This window comes from Python bivittatus, unplaced genomic scaffold, assembly GCF_059951505.1.
Source record: "Python bivittatus isolate LINGU-HERP-01145 unplaced genomic scaffold, Pbiv_v1 ctg000070_np1212, whole genome shotgun sequence".
In the NCBI taxonomy this organism is placed as follows: domain Eukaryota; kingdom Metazoa; phylum Chordata; class Lepidosauria; order Squamata; family Pythonidae; genus Python; species Python bivittatus.
In genome coordinates, this window is record NW_028277034.1 from 8,878,078 (window position 1) to 8,901,626 (window position 23,549).

The window sequence follows — 23,549 nt, forward strand, 5'->3', positions numbered from 1 at the left end:
AAATATAAAATTAACTCTCTAGCATTATAATGTAACTGTATATGTGCGTGTGTGTGTTATGTGTGTATATATAAAAGATTTTTTTTTTCAAAATCAAATTGGCTAGCAAATGAAAACATTTTTATAGAAAACTAAACACAAGATACAGTTCAGGTACTTAGCTATTTCTCAAATGAAAACATAACAAAGTTTATTGTTCTTGCCTTTTCTTTTGGCTTCTTTCCTGGCCCAATGATAATTACATCAACAACCCTGAATTAGCAGGTTTGCTACACTCCGATTCATTAATTAAAACAATTTTACTGCTAGCTCTGTGATTTTTCAAGGACATCAGAAACACATCTGAAATCAAAATGGCACACATAAGTCCTATAGGTGTGCACTATGGTTTGCTTTCACTGCAACCTGAAAAATTAAACCAATATTTAATTTAGAAAGTAATTAGGTATTGTGTTAAGATACTTTGGTCAAGTACCCAACCAAAATACTTTTTAATGAGTGAAACTGAGTAGCAATATATTGTAGACTATTAAAAGGAAAAGGTGAAAGAAAGCAAAATTAGCCAGAAGTTTTTTTTCAATTAAAACATTGTTAAGCATCATCTTGCATAAAATATGTAACACACATTTTTTCAATCTCATTGTTGCTGTAAAGTTTTCTTAAGCATTTTAATCACTGTCTTTGCAGTTTTTTTTTCAAGGAATCAGTTTAATTTTAAATCAGTAAATACCAAAAGAATATCTTCTGCATTTTGTCATCTCACATCATACAACATCTTTATTTATTCACTCTTTCAATTTGTACAGCTATCCATCTCAACAAATGACTCTGGGCAGCAAACAATCTTAAAATATAAAATCGTATTCACATATATACATTCCAGAAACAGAACTGGTATTACAAAAGCCATCATAAATGTAGATTCATTTTAAGCTAGTTTTATGGTTACACATAGGATCTTATTTTAATTAATACATAAAAGCTGCATTGAAAATGTTATAACATAAATAACAGTTTATTTAAACCTTCTTCAAACCAAGAAATTAAGACACCATAAGCCTTTTACTAATAAACCTATGATAATCTAAGTAGCAGATAAGACATTTATTTAGGCAACAACAGTTTTCCATGGCAAAGAAGCAGATGGTCAGCATCTACTACCTAACATGTGACATAGGCATTGTGCAAGGATATACAGCTGCCAAATTTGTAACGTTTTTCTACTTTAAAAATTATGCTTGAATGTGTACAAGGTGAAGGGAGGGGTTGCAGAAATTAGAGCTAAACTTCATACATTACGGATGTAAGGGAGAGAGTAGCATATATTTAGTCCTGCACCATATATATAACATCCCATATATATAATATCAGGTAAGTAATTGAACCTACAATATTTACATATATCTGTTTTCTATAAAGTAGTATATAAAAATCTGCCAATTTTGTAACTTTCTGATGACTGTTTAACTTCAAAGCACAAGTCAGAATTCATCAAAGATTACAGCAAGGCAACTATTGTAAGCATGTTTATCAGCACTGTACTATTACTAATTTGTGCCACTGGATTTTTCCAAAAATTGATAAAATGCACCACTCTTAAAAAAAAAAAAAAACTTGTGCTCCAAGATAATTATTTCTTTCTCCCCTCTACTCCCATTTTCGCTTGTTCTTCTTTGTTGCTTTTTTAAATATCGTATTCTTTTATTCCTTCCAGGATCACAAAGTTATCTACCATCATGTTTTTCGTAGTCTTATGTTGGCAAAACTATTAGCATTAATGTCAATGTAATTCCAAGGACAATACTAAATTTTCATGTGAAATACTCTAAATGTAAATGTCCGGGAAGGAATAGCATAACCAACACAAATATCAATTATCTTTCTGGAAACTAATTCTTCCTGACAATCAAACTAACAAGTATGTGATTTTAAAAAATTATTATTAGAAAATAATTAATCTAACATAAAATATATTTAAAGTACTCATCAACTATAATATTAATCCTGCTGTTTAAAGGAAAATAATCCAACTTTATACAGCATTACTGATTCAGCAATAACTGAGATAGTGAATTGAGCATTCCTTAGAGAAGCACTTAAATTAAAACATTTACAACAGGTATGCTCCTGAGTATATAATATGTTAAAGTATTTCAGTCTGGTAGCTGTTTTGTGAGTAAAGATTTAAATTCTTCCAATACTATGTAATAATCATTTTGGCTTTAATGGAAAAGCTACACTGCTAAAATCTGTTCAGAATCCAACAGATAAAAAGAGAATCTTTAAAGAATTATATATTTCTTTTGCATGTAACGTGAAAACTATCCTTCTACGTCAACATTATATATGGATATAATTAATATTTGAATAATATAACAGCATCTTTTGACTTGCTGTTTGGTATCTTTAAGTAAAAGCTAAGAAAAACACTGACAGAAAGTAGAATTGCACCAAATTGTATAGGTATGTAAAATTAGTGGATTTCAGATTCGGAAACAATAAACATTCATCCTGAATAATTCTCACTCAGAGAAGTTGTCCTTGTTCATAAAAAGTAAAATCTTAAGATTACACTACTTAGTGACAGTGGAACATTCAGCCCTGAAGTTGGACTTGCTGTCACTGAAACAGAATGACTGGCACTACATATTAAGATGCCAGACACAAATAATCTCCTTTACAAACTCTTGCACAATTTATATGTTATGATTAGAACACTGTTTTGAAGTTACAGAGACCCAGAACTCTGTTATATGCCGGATGCAATATTTTATATTTAAGTCATAAATCTTCTAATATCACTTGGGAGAATTGATGGTAAAGGTAGATTGCTTGCCTGTATCTAAACCAACGTATTTTCATTACTAAGCTACCCAAGCTTATTAAGACTGATGTTACTAAGATAGGAACACTAAGCAAGAGCAAGTGTGGTTACATGTTAGATTAGGACCAGGGGAACCCAGAGTCAAATGCACCCTTAGCTATGAAAATTTACTGAGTGATTTTGGGGCAGTCATTCTCTTACTCAGCTCATCCTACCCTCTAGAGTTGTGGGAATAAAATTCAGATTCTGATGTAAACCACACAGATGTCTTGGTGAACGTATGATATAAATCAAGCAATTCAATAAAGAAACAAAATCACATTATGTCACTGTCAGCTCCACTAGGTAGACTATACCATGAAATCAACTCTACTGGAAGGCTAAAACTACTTCTATTGAAATTGGTTGTAATAACAGAATCTTGCAAGTGCTGTACTTCCTCTTTCTTATAAGTTCAGTGAATTAGGGAGGTCTCTTTCTGAGTCACTTCTGAATGTTATCTGGACATGTTTTAGCCCCTTTTGCCTAGGCAACAGCTTCTATATATCTCTATCAAGATAATCTTCCTTACTCTCTGTAATTAGAGATTTCCCCACTGTAGTTGTCCTGTATTTAGTTTCATCTCCTACTAGCAATTTTTGGAAGAAGGGGAGAAGCAAGATGTAGGTGAATAGATGGGAGAGGGCTGTGGAATGATAGGAAAGAATGAATGATTTGAGGAAGCGAAACAGCAAATGAGGGATAGGTAAAAAAAAAACAACAGCAAGGGAGAAAAACATAGAGAAGATGATGAGTGGAAGGAAGAATTTTGACTGCAAATGGGGTTTGTAAAAAAACAAGGTAAAATGAAAATTGATCCCCTGACCTAATAATTTGTATAGTGCTCACAACTGAAAGGTTTCTCAAACATATTCTTGTGTTATTTATTTATTTATTTATTTTATTTATTTATTGACAAACGTTGGGGGGTCCAAACTCCCTCTTTTCTGATATTGTTAACTTCAACACATAGTTCTAATATAGACAGAACCTCCTGACATCTTCATAACAATTTCACTTGCATGTTTATTAAAATAACTTTCCTTTGACATCTTGAAATTGTAATTTTCACTTAGAGACCTTTTCAACTCTCTCTCTCTCTCTCTCTCTCACACACACACACACACACACCATTTATGCTTCTGGGGTACAAAATCCCACTCTTAATATGGCTAAGGTAGGACATACCATACTATTGAGAAAGAGAATGAGAGCAAGACAACTGTTTGTCACTTACACAATTAACAGAAGTTAAATCAACCTGCTGTATATTGCCATAAACACATGCTATAAAGCAGAATAAATCCAAAGCAGAGTAAAATATTGTATTTGAGAGAAGTAGGAAATTTAAATTTCCCCAATAACTGAATATTACAGTAACATAATAGTTTCCATCAGAAAAACATTTATATTCTGAGCAAAAACTGTATATATTATGCGGTAAGGCTATCATCTGGAGCATCCCTACATCCTCCATATATTCAAGCCAATGCTGGTGAAGATTGTGAGGGTTACAGTCTACAACAGAGGGAGTAAATTGTCTAAGGAATGTGGAATCCAGAACTAGATTGCTGAATCCTTAATGAGTTAAAAGAATTAAAGAAGGACATTCCCAGAAAATCAACACTTGATTTATCTATTTTAATATGAATTATTCCCAAGTTAACTGAATTGCTATTGTGAATAAAAGCAATAGTTCTAATCCTTATAAAATTAGGATGCTTTACTAGATATTTCAAAGTACAGGAAAATGCACAAAAATCAATATTTGCTACTTTTGATGTGGCAGATACTCAAAGTCAAATGTTATCATCTCAGAGAACAGATTTACTTACTTTGCCTGTTGTATGAAAACTGATATATCTATTTTCTTACATGAACCCACTTAATAGTTTTTATCTCTTCCAAAACATGAATATCTTCATTCATATCTCTTCCAAAACGTAAGTTCATGCATAAGTTACAGAGGCAAACCCAACAGTTTTATCCTGGCCAGAAAATGATTAATAATATTCCATCCAGAAGTTTAGTCCACATTTTAGGCCACCTTTCCAGGATCACTCAATAACCTCAATTTTAAGGTTTGCCATGTAAAAATATGATTGAGTTTCACTAAAGAAAAATCTAAATAAAATACAATATCTCCCCCAAATCTTGCAATGAATAATACTGGTAGAATTTTCTACTGAAAATATCAAAGTGTTCTCCAAACACTTTCTGTAAGCTTACACAGTACAGTATTTCAAAAGTTAATTTACTTTTACTTGCCTTTTTGTTCCTGAGTCTAAGAGCCTGATTCTATTTTTTTTCCCTCACTATTAGCTGGGCAATGAATTGTACTGAAGAGTGCTAAGAGCAACAAAAATGTCTTCTCATGCCATTGCTCTGCAGTGATGTCTGTCTAAATCTTGCACTAAATCAGAAGTAGCAGAAAGTTTCACCAGTCTTACTTTAATTAGTTTACCATTTTTATTACACATATGATATATAGAATATTCTTCTTGTTTCATAACATCTACATTTTGGGATAAAACTGGGTTGTAAATTTATTTTTCTCCCATAAGTTTTTCCCCAAACATATTTATTCTCTTTCAAAAGCTGCATTTATCAGCATTGGTATTCCTAATCCCAGTGAAATGATTACATTTTCAAAATCATTATTAGCTTAGATTTATAAGAGAAATGCAGCCACCATTTCCATGCTGGGAAAAGTCACACGTTTATTTCTGCAGGCCATGTTGCTTCCAAATATACATGGATATATATGATCTAAAAGTTGGTAACCATTATACAACTCTAAAACAGAGTTAAATTCTTATAAAAGTCTCTATAATTTTTTTTTTTAGAAACAATAGTCCAAAAACTTCAAAAATAAGGGTTTGGTACATCAGGAAACTTATTTTGTTCAAAATATATTAACTTATAGTTATTATAAACTGTTTTATGCTGTCAGACAATTGACCAATATATCCACTATTGTCTATATAGGTCTTTCTTTATGCAATGCATATATTCTACCATAAAATTATGAAGCCACTAGGATGAAAAAGCAATTAGGGATAATACTTCAGAGTTCGTATGCCACCTGCAGACTGTATTTTACCTAATCCAGAATAATCCTGTTGCTTTGACAATTAATTGGATAAAAATGTACAAAGGAATTCTACATATTTTGTTTAAATGTTTGTGGATTTAAAATGTTTGAGAGTTTAACTTGCATAGTAATTTAGAACATAAGACACAAAAGGGTATGATTCCCATTTTCCAAAATTTCAATTACACTTGTCATACTATAACATTACAGCATGACCCAACTTGTTATTCAGTACCGTGAGCCTTCGTCATAACCTATTCTGTAAATTCGCTTATCTCATTATTCCAAATTACAATGGAAGCTAGGTTTGGGACATATTTCAGCAACTTCCTTCGTTGCTCTTCTATCAAGAGTAACAAGTGACATGACTTAAGACTTAAGTAGTTACCATTTTGCAAAGTTTCAATCTGGTTCATAAAATATATAATTTAAGTGACCTATATCTGATTCATTTTCTTGATAAACTCAATTAATTCTGTTTAGAAATTATAGCCAGAATTAAACATGAAGATTGCATACATAAAATTTTGAAATAGGTTTTTAATTTCACACATAAAGACAGACTTACCATTCTCACTGTCGGACTTGTTTTCATGCTCAGTATCAGTTAAAGTAAGGGCTGAGTTGGAACGACTTGAGAGACAGGAACTGCGGCCTGATTTGACCCCCCTGCCCCAAAGTCTCATGGCATGCTCTGGAGACATCACTCCTTCATTTTCAGTGTCAGCATCTGACCCTGCACTGATAGAGTAACCTCTGTGGGGAAGCCCCATTTCAGCACAAAATGCCAGTCCTCTTCGAGTTGCTGGTTCACAAACTCCTAACTGTCTTAGGGTAAAATTCTGTCCTAATTAGGGAAGAAAAACAAAACAAAACATGAGACTCTATTTATTTTCTTAGAAAAAGAGTAATTAAATTAAGATCACATTAACTATATATGTTTTCCAGTACTATCTAAAGTTTTGTTCCTAAAATCCACATGGGCTATAGTTAATATGTCCATTTTAACTCTGCCAATTTGTGACGACCCTTTTAATTTTCTTCATTTCACATGATCACTACTTCCATTCTTCAATCCCTCCAAAATATTTATATACATCTCTGAAAACCTAGAAGGATTGAGAACGTGCAGCAGTGCTCCCCCTCAAGCTGACTAGTAAAAGATTGCAAAAAATAATTAATAATAAAGTATCCACCCTAAGCTACTGCAAATCCTGGAGCAACAAAAATCCCCTTAACCACCTCACTACCAAAAAGAAAATTAAAATTAAAGCTGTAATCCAATATTTTATATTTCATATTGTATGTACCATTTTGCAAAAAGTAGTATTTGATATGAAGAAAAGCCTTTTGACTGCAAAGTTTTTTTCCCCTCCTTTATTTAAAATTATCTTGCAAGCTATGAAATGAATAAATAGCATGCTTGCAATTTTGCAACCAGACACAAATATTTTCTAAACAATGACTAAAGACAGGAACTAGGAAAAATTTATCAATTATGAAGTTCTTTTTATTTTAACATGGGTTTATGTTTTATATTAGTTTGATAGTTTAGCACTGTGTGCCTTTATTTGGGTGCCAATTTTCCTGCTTTCAATTCTGGTTTATGCTTATTAGTATGGTTTTTATATTTCATAGTTTATTTTAATTTTTGAAACTTGCTTGGAGTAACTTTAAAAGAAAAATAGGAAATAAATCAATAGCAATAGTAGCAATAATAATAGTAGTTACTTTTTCAAAAATTATTTCCCACAAGTAATCTAATGTTGTTCTTTATACCTTTCTGTGGCATGTAAATATATGTATACATCACAAAATTATAGAAATGAGCACATTCAAAAAGGACAGGAAACTGAAGAGTTTACATACATATGGTTGTGTGGTTCATGAAATGCAAACAGAGTTAATGTCCTAGACCTTGGCAGCTTTTAACTGAGCCAGTTAATTACTTTATTGTTGTGGTCATATCAGTTGTTACAATCAGTTTTATCTGAGTCAGAATTGTAAATGGATTCTAAGACACTCATAAATAATGAAAACAGTTGTTGCAATTAGCTACAAATCAAATAGTACTTATCACTGTGTTGCAAATACATAACAGAACAAAATGCATGGAGGGAAAAAGGCAAGTATCTCAACAGTGAATAGTCATAGTGGTAAGTAAATTGTGTGAAGGCTATTAGAATGAATCAGTACACAATCACAATCAACTGTTTAAACAAGAATCACACTATATAGTTTACTGATGGTTGTTTAAGGACTAAAATCTGGGATTTTCTGCACATTCACTAAATACTTCCATATCATCACTGACATTTAGCTTTTGTGCAGTTTCATCAGTTCTAAATTGATAAAAATTACAGTATTGCTTGGGAATAGAAATTACAGTATTGCTTGGGAATAGAATATTTATTTATTTATTTATTTATTTATTTATTATTTATTTATTTATTTATTTCTGAACATATCCTGCTGCAATCAAATGGCACGCAAGATTAGCATAACTTAAATTCAAAACAGATACTTTACTTTGTGTCTAGGAAAGGAATTAGTGCTATCAAAGCCTGAAAATGTATATTAAGACATGATTTGTTAATATAAGCTACAATAGGTGGGCTGACATATTTCACCAAGCTATAGAACACTGTTTACAAACAACAATCACTGTGTTTATATGCTAAGACAAAACACTTTATGGCCTAGTATGATATATAAAACTAGCATATACATTTAAACCAGCATACAAGCTTTTAATCTTCCTTGAGACTCCACAGATCTAATGTTCACCTATGTAAGCTGTTAGTCATGGCTACACAATTTAATTTTTGACTTCAAGCTTTTTATTGCTCAGCTTGGAACAATATACTGTACATAAATAATCTGTCCCACTTATGTATGAGTGCTACAGTCCCACTGTGTATATGTATATAATCCATTATTATCACACAATTTTGATCCTTCAATATCTCTGGAAAATCCTGATATTCTTTTTTTTCAATTATTTTATTAAGATTTTTAAAAGAATAAAAGATAATATGAAGTAAAAGAAAAAAGAATACAAAAAATTTCCCCCTTTTAAGAAAGCGACTTCCCACCCTCATCACGACAAGTAATAAACAATTTCATATTTTCTTTACCCCTCTAAATTAAGAAATATAACACTCTTCATCCCATAACCCATCTCTTAATAATAAACAAATCCATTAAGCAACATCTTCTCCTCCTCCAGTTGTCAGCAAAAAGTCCAAACAGCCCTAAAATATTAAAATTAATTAACAAATATAAAACTCAACTTTCCATACCTTGACTCTTGACTGTAAGCAAAACCCCAATTAAAAGGCATAAAAAGTATAGGCAAACCAAACCTAAAGTTTAATATAACAAAAAGAGAACATTTCTCCTTTAAAAAACAAACTCCAATACATAAGCCATTCTAAATGCCGATCATTCCAAGGATAACCAATATAATAACAACCTATCCCACTCAAATAAACATTCCATATCTCAGTTCTAAACTATTCACAAATATAAAGTAATCCCAGCATCCTAATACAAAAAGGAATACAATTGAACCTAACAAAAAGAGCTAATTTCTCAAAAAGAAAAAAAAAAGATACTAAGCATTTCGATACTAAACAATTAGGATACAGAAAATAGCTATAAAGTAAAGAATTTAAACACCAAATAAGCAAATCCACTATACCACATTTTTCCAGTCAAAATATCAGTAAATCCAAAAGAACCACCCAGAGTAACAACATGCCCCATTTTAACCCTAATTGAATAAGCCAATTATATATTCCTTTTTTTTAATACAGAACAATCTTTCTCTGTAATCCATTACCAGTAGATGTTGATCCTTATTACGAATTTCTTCAATTCTTTAAGCAGTCTTTTTTGTAAATCCAACAAAAAAGAATTATTCCCATTACTCTCTGGGATTGTCTTTTTTATTTCCTTCTTAATTTTTAAAAACTCATACAGTTTTCTCTTTGTATCTGATGGCAGGTTCTTATCCAAAGTTTCAGTCATGTTATTCTCAAATGGAATTTGTTGTATATCTTGTTCTATAACATCTTGTTCTGAAGGCAGACTGTTCCCAAAAAGACATAACATAGCTGCCATAACTGATTCAAAGTCTTGACACAGTCCTCACTGGAGTTCCTCGAAGTTGTTTCTAAATGCCATGATAATTTATTTCCCACAAGCATGCATTTATTCTTTAAAGATAATTTCAAAGTCTTAATATTCAAAGTTCAATCAATGTTTTCTGAGCCCTTAATCTTTTTAAAACTTTCTGTAGCCAAAACTTTGTCTTACCTTTTGCTGTTTATTTTAAATTCTTAAAAGTTATAAAAAATAAATCTTCATTTTCTTGCCCTAAGGTTTGAAGATATTCACTCACTGGGTGTTTTCAGCCTTGTCCCTTTGAAGGTGTCTAACTGTTAGCCTAGCCATTTATAAGCAATTTCCGAAGGTAGTTAGAAAGGAAATGCATGAACATAGTGTCCTTTGAAAGGCTCTGTTTGTGGCTAGAGCAAATATGGTGAATTCCCCCGACTTCAGGTTCCCCCCCCCCCCCCAGAAATCAACTGTCTTGTGCTCTCTTTGTATGGAAAAGGAACAACCATAAGAAGAAACAGCTTGGATGATCTCGCGTCTCTCTATTTTATCCAGAGAGGATCAAAGAAGCCGATCTGCTAACTGGCTCCTTTAAAAAGTTCGCAAATGTCAGCTCTGCATTTTTCCAGAACCATCTTCAGTTGGCCATCTTCCCCAGAAGTCTTCCAATAATCTATATACTTCAATACACTTTATACACATTCATTAACTAGCTCTTTTTTCCTTTTGCATTTTTTTTATTGTTCATAAGGCTCTTTTCAAACTTTGGCCATATTATGGAATTGGAAATGATGTATTGAGGGATGAAGAATGAATTGTATAAATACAATTAAGATAGGACAGAACCAGTTATTAAGAATGAGTATGTATAGGCTATTAGCGATGAAAGAAGACAAATTAAGATGGAGGGATGAAAAAAAAGACTAAAATGTTGAAGGAAGTATATAATGCAAAAATTAAAATGTAGAATCTACAACCTGAGTCTCTAGTATGGCACATGTGGACACCGCTTGATATTATTGTTTTAAACATTCCTTTAAGTAAAACAAGAAAAAGCAAGATCTTGAAAAGCACCAGTACCAACCCACATTTTATTCCCAAGGATGTTTCTAGGTTCCATATTCTAGAGGCATTCTTGGAACATTGTGTGTGGATAAAGTGCTTTCTTTAGAAATGTGCATACCTGCCCAGCAAAAAAAAAAAAAAATCAAGTAAACTGAAGTGGTAGCAAGCATAGTCTAATCTAATACTTAGTGCAGAAATACAAATTAAAGGTTCCCTATAGATGTTTTTCTAATCTCTGCTTGAACATATGCAGTGAAGGGGAGCTTATCACTTTTCATGGCAATTGGTTCCATTGTTAAACTGCTCTTACTCTTTTTTCTAACATCCACCTGGAAACTGCCTACTTATAACTTAAATCCATTATTTTGCGCCTTGCATTCTGGAGAGTATGTCTTCACCACTGTCCATGTGATATACTTTCAGGCATTTGAAGAGTGTTCTTATCCCACCATTCCTTTAGTCTCTCTTAATAGAAACAACAGAGACTTAATACAGACTTAATTTCTAATTTCCTGATCATCCTTTATTCCTCTCATCTGAATGTGTTCCAGTCTGTCTGAATCCTTCCTAAGTATGGTATCCAGAACTGGATGCAGTACTTAAGATGAGATCAGACCAATTCAGAATAATTTATTTATTTATAAAGTGGATTTGAAAACTATACTTCTGGGATTCAATGTAAAATTGCAGTTCCCTTCTTTGCAGCCATATCAAAATACTTATTTTCACTTTCCAATCTACTACTATTTCAAAACCATTTCCACAACTACTATTAAGCTACACATGCATCAAGTTACATATTCCCCATCTTGTACCTGAGCACTTAATTTTTGATTCTGAGAGGTGTATTTTGTTAAATGGGTTTTGTCACTGATGTCAGCCTTACCAGGTAGACCAGACAGGAAACACAACCAGATCAGCTAATTCTATTTTATTATAAAGTTACATTAACAGAATCTTGCAAGTTGGAAAGTACAATTCTCCTCCCATCTCCTTTACCCCTGAGGAATTAGATAAGGTCCTTTCTGAGCCTCTTCCCTCTCCCACTATCCAGCTGCAGACTATGCTGACTCTTATCTGACTGTTCCATAGGCAGCATCTCTGGACCCAGTCTCCCAAGGTCATTCCCACAAACCATGACATTGGTCACTGCCACCATGCCTGTAATTTATTCCTCTCACAATTCTAAATGAGCTAATTGGCCCCCAAAGGTGAAGATTTCTAATCTGCAGAATTAATCTGCCCATGTAAAATATGTACATTGGTTTAAGAGGCTGGGGAACCACTGAAATACCATAATGAAGAAAGATAACTATCAAGATCCAGGTCTGGCCAAGCTTTGATTAGGAGCAGGTATTCCAGGAGCAGGAGTGTGTATAGCTAAACTGCACATTAATTTTAATACATAGCATGTAATTATATCTGTTCTTTTTCTTGGTCAGATATAACCAAGGAGGCAGAGGATGGAAATGAACTATATGAACAATTATCAAGTGGTTGTATTGCAAAGCATATTGGCAAGAAGATGGTGGCGAGAGTGGCGGATGTGTGTTGCAGGCTCTGTATTAGATGGACTGTTATGCTTTTTAAGTACATTTTATATGTAGCAGAGGATATGAGAGCTATAAAGACAGTGAAAGGATGGACTACGTGGATAATGGGTGAGTTTCTGCAATCACTTGCCCCCTTTTGACCTGTTTTTCAATCGGTGTGCCCAGATTGGCTCCCAAGCTGGATCAACTGGACCACGCATCTTGTACTCCTTCTTGGGCTGAATGGTGTGGGGGAGCAGAGGTGCGAGTCTATTCTACCCTCTCCACATACACACCATTTATGATAGTCAATGCCACCTCCATCTCACTTTTTTTTCTGAGTGACTATGCATATTTCAGGAAAAAAAAAAAGAACAAGTACCAGACTATAGTCAGCTACCGACAACTTTATTTTCTAAGAATGATGACTACGACAGTTTATAATATATAAACTTAAAACAAATCAGAAGGGACAGAGAGCCCAGAGGGGACTCCAACATATACAGAATTCAACCACAAGTTTGCAATTTATATTATTCGTAATCTCTTTTGCTATCTCCATGACAAGCAGTTAAGACTATGAAGGTGTGACTATGAAATATGAACTTTGGAACTATGGAACTTTGCATAGAATCCTTGACTAAATTTGGACAGGATGAGAGGATTTTTCCAAGAACACATACTGAGTCACATTTTTCATGCCTCTTTATTTAGCATTCATATGCACTGTTAGAATTGTTGTTGTTCTCCCAATTCTGTTAGCAAATTTTGCATATAAGAGGAAAGGACATGCAAATAAGACTCTCTCAGAACAGTATAAGGACAGTTATTGTTTCTTGGACAGGGCACCATTCCTTCCTGATTTTGGTCAGAATGTCATGCTGGCCTAAGCGCGTGTGTGTGTGTCTGTCTGTCTTTGTGTGTTTGTGTATGTATGTATTTATTAAATTTGTATGCTGCCCATCTCCCCCAATGGGTATGTATATGTGTGTTTCTGTGTGTGTATGTATGTATGTGTGTGTGTGTATGTATGTATGAATTTGAAATATGGCCGATCTCATTTTAGAACTGGCTTAAATAAAACAACAATGTCTGAGGGTCTGGCATGCCCTACTGTACCAGGTAATGGAGAGTTTGGCTTCTAAAATAACTTTTTATTTTCTTCTTTCAGATGGGTCATTAAATTTTATTTTCTAAAAAAATCATTAGCTGCTTTTGTAAAATACACTTTTTAATTGTGTCTTGTATCCTGTGGTATCTCAGTCTGTTTGATAAATTTTGATTCTGTAGAGGGAAGTCTCATAGAGCAAATCAATCCAAAGTTTTCACTTGAGGCACAAATGACCAAGCTTCAATGACCATATTTTGGACACATTATGCAAAGACTTAGCTCTTTGGACAAATCCATAATGCTGGGAAAGGCAGAAGGAAAGGAAAGAAGAGATGACCAAGAGAAACGTGGATGGACTCAATTGTACTGGTGATGGGTACACTGTTGGAAGACCTGAAGAGCCAGGTTAGGGATAGATCATCTCGGAGAAGGTCTATCCAGGTGGTTTTAAAAGCTGACATTAACTTGATAGCACATAATCAATCAATCAATCAATCAATCAATCAGGGAGGTTAAATAAACAACTGGGGGTTGCAGATTCAAAAGAGGACTCTGAGGCAATCCTTTTACATTGTTTAGTAATTCTGATTTATAACAGACCCTGAACAGTCTGTTGTAAGACTGTGGTGCTCATGTTTTGGAAATCCAGCTAGACAAAGAAGTTTATTCACAATAAAGGGATCATGAAGAGTTTTTCTGCAAAGCCTGCTTATGATATATAAGAACACTAAATCTTATAAATTGTGCAATTTATGTGAAAAGTTCAGTAACTTCCTAATCTTCAAGTAGTATTATACTTGATATGGAAACCAAAATACTTTTTCAACTGACTTATCAGCTACCAAATCCCTTACCATGTGACTTTTGGAAAACAGGTAACTGCATGTGCATATCAGAACCTAGAAACAGCAATGTGTAGATGTTCTGAAGTGTTTCCCAAAATACCTTTCATATATTGATAAGGCACACAGATAGAAAATAATTATTTAACATGAATAATCACATTCAAGTTTGAGGCCAATATAGTAGTAGTATGATATACCACTGGTGAATCATTTATATGACTGACATGAGGAAATGGACCACACAGAGGACAGTGTATACATCCATGAAGGAGGATTAATGCTATTTGCCTACCTTGTCTGCTATATTCATCAGACTCCCTGGGGACCAAATCTTTTACCCGGTTTCCATACAGCAGTCTGGAAGAATCATGATCAAAAGCTTTCAAGGTTTCACTTGAACTATATGACTTCTGGGTAGGCACTCTGCACTCTTCATTTTCCGTGGAAGAGTTTGTATAACGCCTTTCCTTGTCTCTTCTGCTCTTTGTCAGGGAGCAATAAGGTCTGCGTTCTTTCACATCCATGCTTCATTCCTTCTGTAAGCACATCAAATCATATCACTTGGAATTCTTCTGTACATTCAATTATTCACCTGGAACAGGATTAAATAGAGAATATGTCTGGTGTATATAAGTATGTATATGTGAGCATATATATTTACACACATGCATGCACACACCTATTAACATTTATATAATTAATTCTGAAATAAAAGACTCAAATACCTTGACTTTTCCTACAATTGAACAGTATTTTAGAAAACCTTAAAATATTTATTCAACAATATAACAGGTTTGTTGAAAAATGTGTATCAATTAAAAATATGCAAATATATTCAATATCATATGAGTTCTATCAACTCACATTTGTATTATAAGTTTATTCATTCTTTCCATAACCAAATACTGTCATGAAGGGGAAATGGGACTCCTTCAAATTTCCAACCCAACCCTTAAAGCAATCAGAGTTTAGAATCAAATGTTTTGTTGTTTGAACCTTTTTTCTAAACTGGTAATATTCTTTCTCCCCCAGTGTGTTCTGGTTCAGGTTCAGCAAAGATTTTCAGGTAACACTTCTGCTCTGTTACTATTTAGAGAAAATTGTTCCTGTTTTTTTGGTTTATCATCCAAATGAACAAGCATTTTAGTTATAGTACATTTTCCCTTCTGGGTATGAAAATGTAAGTAAGGAGCTTTCTTCAAATTCTAGGAAAACTGTACTTCCAAAAAAAGAAACAGCTGACATGCTCTCTCTCTCTCTCTCTCTAAAAACACAGACACAGACACACACACACACACACAGGCATTTATATGCTATTTTGTTAGTTCTTCCTAGATTTAATTTTAAAACAATTTTGCTTTCAGTCAGCTACAGTAAATATTCTAGATAAATGTTATGTGTATTGTAGAAATAATATTAGGAAAACTATAATGAAACCTACTTATATGTAATATTTTAAAACATATTATTTACTTATCAAATTTACCAATATTTATAATTAATCATTAAGGATGAGAATTTAACTATTTTCAGGGTTTAGCAGCTCTTATGCGAGTTCTCTCTCTCTCATGAAGAAGTGGATTTATAAAGTCCTTTATGCAATGTTTATAAAGGAAATTATACTTTCCTATCCACAACTGAAAATTCTTAGTGGTTTAATTGAGTATTAACAATTCCTGATTTCTTTCTCACAGAAATCGATTAATTCAACATACTTCAATGTTTTTAGGGTCATCAATTGCCTCTCCAGCCTAAGAATGAAAAGTTAGAAATTACAAGCTATTTAACAGGAGTAATTGGAACAGCTTGACAATCCAGTTATTATAATCAACCAAGAGACTCATTTCTTGCATAGCAGATTCAGATTTTCATGTGTAGTAATGAAGGTATTTCCTGGCAAGCTTTAGGCATCTGGAAAAGTAAGTACACCACATGTAAAGTTTTTCTTCTTTTTTAATATATGTGGACATATCAATAGTTTATCTTCATTCAAACAATATATAAAGGTGATATAATTGAACAAAAATTGAAAAAAATACTTTGCAATAATTTATTCAACAAAAAATTAACAGATACACCATTTCCTTCTATGGAAAAAGTAAGTACACATTTAGCTTTAATAGCTGGCATTGTTTCCTTTGGCAGAAGCAATCTCAAGTAGGTATTTTTTTTACAACTGTCTACTAGTCTTTGACATCAACTGGAAGGAATTTTTTCCCACACCTCCATGAAGATTTTTTTCAGCAGTGCAATGTTTGAGAGATTTCTTGAAGGCATACTGTTTCAAATCACCCCATAGCATCTGGATAGAATTTAGATCCAGACTTTGACTTGGCCATTCTTGAACCCTCAATTTTTCTTTTTTCTTTTTCTCTCAGCCATTCCTAGGTAAATTTACTGGAATGTTTAGGGTCATTGTCATCTTGCAAGGTCCACTTTTGGTTGAGCTTCAATCTTCTGAAAGAGGGTCTCGCACTATCCTCAAGCATCCTCTGGTACAATGAAGAATTCCTGCTGAATTCTATAATGGTGAGCTGCCCAGGCCCTGATGTAGTGAAGTAGCCCAAAACCATAATATTCCCACCACCATGCATTGCAGTTGGTATCAGGTTCCTCTGGTGAAATGCTGACTTTGGTTTTTGCCAAACACGTCTTCTGGTACTATAGCCAAATACCGTATTTTTCCATCAATAAGACACCCCCATGTATAAGACGAACCCCACTTTTCCAACCAAAAATTAATAAATCAATATTTTAAAGATAAAGCAGAAACATTTTTATTTAGTAATTAGGTAACATTTACCTGATACACTCGGTGGGAGGAGGTCCAAATCGTCTCTCTGCAGCTCTATTTCCATGCTCTTTTGCATAACTGATTACATTCAATCACGAGTGAAACTGCTGATAGCTTGTCTCTGCAAACAGACTTCCTCCAATTGGTTTGTTCAGCATCAGCTGACGTCAGTTACATAAGGCTCGTGATTGGAGGAAGCCTGTTTGCAGAGACGAGCTATTTCACTCGTGATTGGAGGCTAGTGATAGGAGGAAGCCTGTTTGCAGAGACAAAGTATGGGCAGTTTTGCAACCGCGCAGTTCTCTCCTCGGCTTACTTCCTTGCATAAGACGCCCTTCAATTTTTAGTGTAACAATTTTAGAAAAAAGTATCATCTTATAGATGGAAAAATACAGTAACTCTTATCTTTGCCTCACCTGTCCAGAGTACATTGTCTAAGTGTTCATGAACAAACCTTAGTTTTGCCCTGATGTTCTTTTTGGATAGCAAAGATATGGCACATCTCCCATGTAGATCTAATTTGTGTAGCTTCTTACTAATGACAGACTCATATACTTTGTCTTTAATAGTGGCAAGAGCTACCTGTAGATTATGTCATGAAATTCTGGAGTGTTAGAGACTTCTTTCAGCATTTTGTGTTCTGCTATTGGTCTGAACTTGGTGGGATAGCCTCACCTGGGCAAATTGGCAATTGTTTGAGATCTTCTCCACTTGTAGATGATCTTCTGGATAGTGGAATGATTGATATCCAATTGTTTGGCAATTCTTTACAATTCCTTTCCAGACTCACAGAAATCTATCACCTTCTTTCTGAAAGCCTCAGAGAGCTCTTTCAATCTAGGTATGGTGATACCACACACTTCAGCAACAAAGAGTAAATCAAACTAAATGTCTGAGGTTTAAATAAGAAAGGTTCCTCCCAGACTCTAACAGTGTTCTAACCATTTGCACCTGATCTTGCACACCTGATTCTAATTTTAGGTATTTGAGATGACAGATATAGGGATGCACTTACTTTTTCCACATGCAATTAATGTTTAATTAAATTACATATGTATGCATATTTACATATTTACATATTTACATATGTAATTAAATTACATATGTATGCATATTTGTTGTATTATATTCCCTTTAACTTATTGAAATGAAGATCAAATATCTATATGTTGAAATATGTTGAAAAAGTAAAAATTTCAATGGGGTGTATTTACTTTTTCACATGACTGTATATTTTTAATGTTTTTCAGAAATACCACATTCCAGGAACTAAGTACCTAAACATCAGACATGTTACCTTGCAGAATTATAGTTGACAATTTAATTTGTAATATTTATGTCTCAAAATAAATGAATTTCACTCTGCTTATACTATACATCAAGATGAAATATCTGGTTAAAACTAGGTGGTCATTTCTATCTCTTCTGTCAGCTATGAAGTCCCTGCACGAGTACCTCTTCATCTATCTCATACATAAGGTTAACTATTGCCAAGGCTACATGCAGAAATAAAGGAGAACCTTTTGCTCACTTCCTGTGCTGCTTGTGCCTGCATGAAGTATAAAAAAGACAACTTTCAAGGTGTTTTCACTATCCATCAGAGAAACTTGCCCTTGAAAATGAGAGAGAATGGGCATGGATAGAAGCATACACAGAACACATATATGTTGAAATAAGTATTAATCACTAAATACTATTCTTTGAATATAGGCCAGTGACAATATATAGCTAAATTAAATACATCAAAGGATGAGTTTATTTATTTATTTATTTAGTGTGCTCAAAGCATCAAAATGACTGTTTTGGGGTTGAAACATTTTGTACTTTTCTAGGCAACATCACATTTGACAGAAACCTGTCAAATTGTGAACACATTCATTCTAAGTTGTTTTCCTTTCTTTTATCAAAGATAATCAATGGGATAAAAGTAGGATGTATCTATACTTCCCCTCCCAATCAAACACACAAAAGAAACTGCCTAAAGGGGTCATTATAATATATAATTGTGGTTGTCATATTAAAGAATGGTTACAGGATTATATCACCTACACTTTATGAATGTCTGAGAAAATAGGAGAAACATACTGAAGAAGTATTCAAATTATATATACTGTACTTTCATATAGAAATCAACCTAAATTCTGAGTTATATACTAGCCTATGCAAATAATTTGCAGCCTTTAATTGTGAAAATATTGCAAATGAAGTGCTACTTCTTGAAATACTGAAGATTTGTTATAGATGCTTGCTTGTTCAGCAGATCTGACAGAATTATTTTTCTGTGTGCACAAATTCCAGGCCCCTTTACTCCCATGGTATTGAAATTTGGGAAATTCGTGGCTGCTTCAGTACTACTGTACTGCTGCAGTGCCATGGTCAGCCAAGGTCACGTGATTGTCAGGGGCTTATCCCCAACCTCTTTCACACTTTTCTCTGTCCCTTGCGCCCAATTGGCTGGCAGCAAGGGCTGACGGACAAGGGGCGATTGGCTGTTTTGGATATGAAGCAGAAATTTGAAATCTCTTAATGGCTGTGGGCATTGAGGAAGGATGAGGGAGTGACTTGGATGCCTAGTGGTGAGGTAGGGCTCACTTGGGGATGCCAATGGTTGACAGGTGAGCCCTCTTCCTCCCTTGAGGGAGGGGGCCCTTGGGGACATGCCAGAATGAGGAGGGGGGGTGCAGTTTTCCTCGCAGTCGGTGGCTTTTGTTCCACCTCCCCCTAGCAAAGTGGCAGTTCCGTGTGTCAGCTGAGGTGGTGGTGGCAGCTTCACTGGGGCTCTCCTGAGGGTCATGAGGGGAGGGCAAATGGTGCAAGCCTATTTTATATGTGGGAAGGAAGTGGAGGGAGGAGGGAAGGAAAGAGGAAGGGGCAACAGGGGTGCAGTTTTCCTCATGATCTACAGCTCCCTTTGTTCCACCTGTCCCCAGCAAAGTGGCAAGCAGTTTCATGGATGAGCTGATGAGGCAGTGGCAGCAGCAGCGGCTTCACTGGGGCTTTCCTGATGGTTGTGAGGGGAGGGCAAATGGTGTGAACCTATATTATATGTGGGAGGGGGAGAGAGGGAGGGAGGGATCCCCAACCTTTTTTCTGCCCCTCTCTGGCCCCTGTGCCGAATCAGCTGGTGGCAAGGCCTGCATGGGTGAGTGGCGATTGGCTGCTTTGGAACCGAGGAAGAAATTTGAAATCTCTTAACGGCGGTGGGCATTGAGGGAGGAATGACGAAGCAACTTGGATGCCTGCTGGCAAGGTAGGGCTGGCTGGGGGGGAGGGGGCCCTTGGGGACACACTGGAATGGGGAGCATGGGTGCAGTATTCCTCACGGTCCGCAGTTCCCTTTGTTCCACCTCTTTCCAGCAAAGTGAAAGGCAGTTTTGCAGGTCAGTTGATGAGGAGGCGGCTCTCCTGAGGTTCTTCACAGGGGGGTCTCCTGAGGGTTGTGAGGGGAGGGCAGGATTTCTGATGTTCTCTGCCAGCTTCCCACAAGCTGAGTCAATGGGGAAGCTGGCAGCAAGTCACAAGTCGCACACGCTCCCACTATTTTTTTACCCTTGCCACTGTTTCTCTGTTTAGGTAAGGAAATATCTCTGAAACAATGACCCAATGGGTCACTGGTTGTCTAGTTAATCGCACGTTGTTGACTTAAAGCAGAAATTAGTCAAACTTCAGTATGTTTTCATTTACTTTTTTATCTCTGTCATGAGAATCACATTCCAAGAGGAGATACCCAAATATTGTCTCTCTTTTCCTATACAGGTATGGAAAAAGGGGCTGTATAAAATGTCAGCAGTTTTTAATAACAAATCAGATTATTTTTAACCCATAAAATGTAAATCTATTCATGAAAATTATACACATTTATTTAATATTAATTTAGTGTATTACTTTAGTATAGGTAATGCATGAGATTACAATGCAATTTACATGTCTGAAACAAGCAAACCCTTAAAAATATTTCACATAACACAGTTATGCTGTTTGAAATTGTTTACTTTAGTTAAAAAAAACCTCTATAGATGAAAGCCTTCACTTGTGAGCCAAAAGTTTTTAGTTTTCACAGTGACAATATAGCAAATGTAGAAAACATAACCTGCCTTATGCTAAAGAGACAGGATTTCTTTTGTATTTATTTGAATTCTTCAAGCATATATGTCTAGAACTGCATATATATTGTTATTTGTTTTTATATTCTGTGCAAGGTATGTGTCTCTTTGCTGCAGGAGTTACCATATTTAAATTCCAACTCTATATCCACTTAGTGGGGAGTAAGTCCCACTGAAACAGTTGGAAATAAAATTGTGCCATCTCAAATAACCTGTAGGCAGTATCAGCATTAAATCCAGATCTCCAATGTTCCCTTTCCTATCATATATGTGATCTGCATTATTTTAATGTTTTTGTTTAAAAAAAAGTTAATGCAGCTTAATTTTTGCCTTCCATTTGTCAGATTCACTGTGAATTCTCTTTTAGCTTGCTTCTCACTGTCCATACTCAAATATGACATTTTTCACAATTCTGAAGAATTCTGTCATACTGCTAATGCATTTGACTGCTCCTGCCTGGTTTGTTCCATCTATAGCACTGGCAAAAGAAACTAATGAAGCTCTTTTCATGGTTTATTTTGCATAATCAAACCATAATTCTGGCTTCTGAGCAGGAGAAGTGAGGTAAATAAATGCCTATAATTTGCTTGGCCGTTCTCACTGGCAGAATTAGAGAGATCAAATTGTATGGACTGAAATGGGAGTGATCCAGTAAGCATTTACCAGGATAATGCTCTTTGCAGATGAAAAATGCACAATTAAGTTTTATATTTGATCTCTGCAATCAAATGTACAATCCAGTAACTATGAGTTGGTCTGAAATTGAATTAATATATCAGTTCAAAAACGATTGAATGACTTATTTTAATACAATGGTTTACATTCCTGGAATTTAAACAATCAATTTCTGGAATGTTGTGTGAAACCTGACACCAGTTGCACCTAACACTGACAAATAGATTGAGTTTACAGAAAACATTAGCATTCTAACCAACATCTGACCTAATATTTCGAATACTTTGCTTCTTCTTGATTTGTATAACATCTTGCTGGATTATTAATTCTTGGGAACACAAACACTTGCACACAGTTTACTGTCTAGTTGATCAGACTGTTTCCTGCCATTCTAGTTGATTCTAATATAAGTATTACCAAACAATCTATCTGGATTCTTTTCTGATGGATCCACCTAACTATTATGCCATTCAAGACTGTGTTTGTATATGTCGCAACCATTTCAAAGCTAGCAAGCAATTCAACTAAGTAGCATTATTATACTATAAGTAGCATTATTATACTATATATTATAACTAAATAGTTATAATATATAACTATATTCAACTATATAACTATATTCAACTATATTCAACTAAGTAGCATTAAATGGGCTAATGGGCTAATATAGGCTAATACTCTAGCATTGCCCATATATTGCAACTAATTATAACTATAGCAAAACATCAACTCCACCTTATTCCAAGTCCTGCTGGGCTGCCTTATCATGGTAGGTGGGTACTCCTAGGAAGGATGAGCAAAAAACTGCAGGAGTATATGCCAAAAATATATATTCCCAGCAGGGTCATAAAGGTGTAAAGCTCATTCCAGCTGCTCAGCTAAAGCAAGCAGGTACCTATATTGGGCAGCAACAATATAGGAAGATGTTAGAGGCAGATGATTACTTTAGTGACAACAGCAAAGGCATCATATGATACTACAGGAAATAATTGCTTACAGACTGCCTCATTTATCAACTGTTCAAAGTTATGACAATGTTAAAAAAAAAAGTTTTATGACCGTCACAGTGTCTTGCGGTCACATGATCACAATTTATGTGCTTCGCAACTGGCTTCCAACAAGCAGGTTTATGGAAGTAAAATTGCAAGTGGCGGTCATGTGATATCTCACTTAATGACTTTAGTGACTCGATTAATGACCAAATGGGAAGTGGCATCATAAGTCCACTGTGGTCAGTGATTTTCCACTTAGCGGCTGTGGCACTTAGCAATGGAGTTGCCAGTCCCAATTGTGGTTGCTTAACGAGGACCACCTGTATGTGGGAGAAGGCAACAGTAAACCACTC

At 34.7% G+C, this 23,549-nt stretch overlaps 1 protein-coding gene across 7 annotated transcripts in view; it reads right to left on the minus strand.

Moving 5' to 3' along the window:
- Nucleotides 1–23,549, minus strand: part of TENM3 (teneurin transmembrane protein 3) — a 470,513-nt gene that overhangs the window by 333,434 nt on the left and 113,530 nt on the right. For all 7 annotated transcript variants that reach the window (XM_088131934.1, XM_088131955.1, XM_088131950.1 and 4 more), the window contains 2 exons: nt 14,925–15,224; nt 6,526–6,804 (listed from right to left, as the gene is read on the minus strand). In XM_088131934.1, coding sequence (XP_087988060.1) covers nt 6,526–6,804; nt 14,925–15,156 — 511 coding nt within the window. In that variant the 5' untranslated portion in view covers nt 15,157–15,224. The remainder of the gene's footprint in view (nt 1–6,525; nt 6,805–14,924; nt 15,225–23,549) is intronic.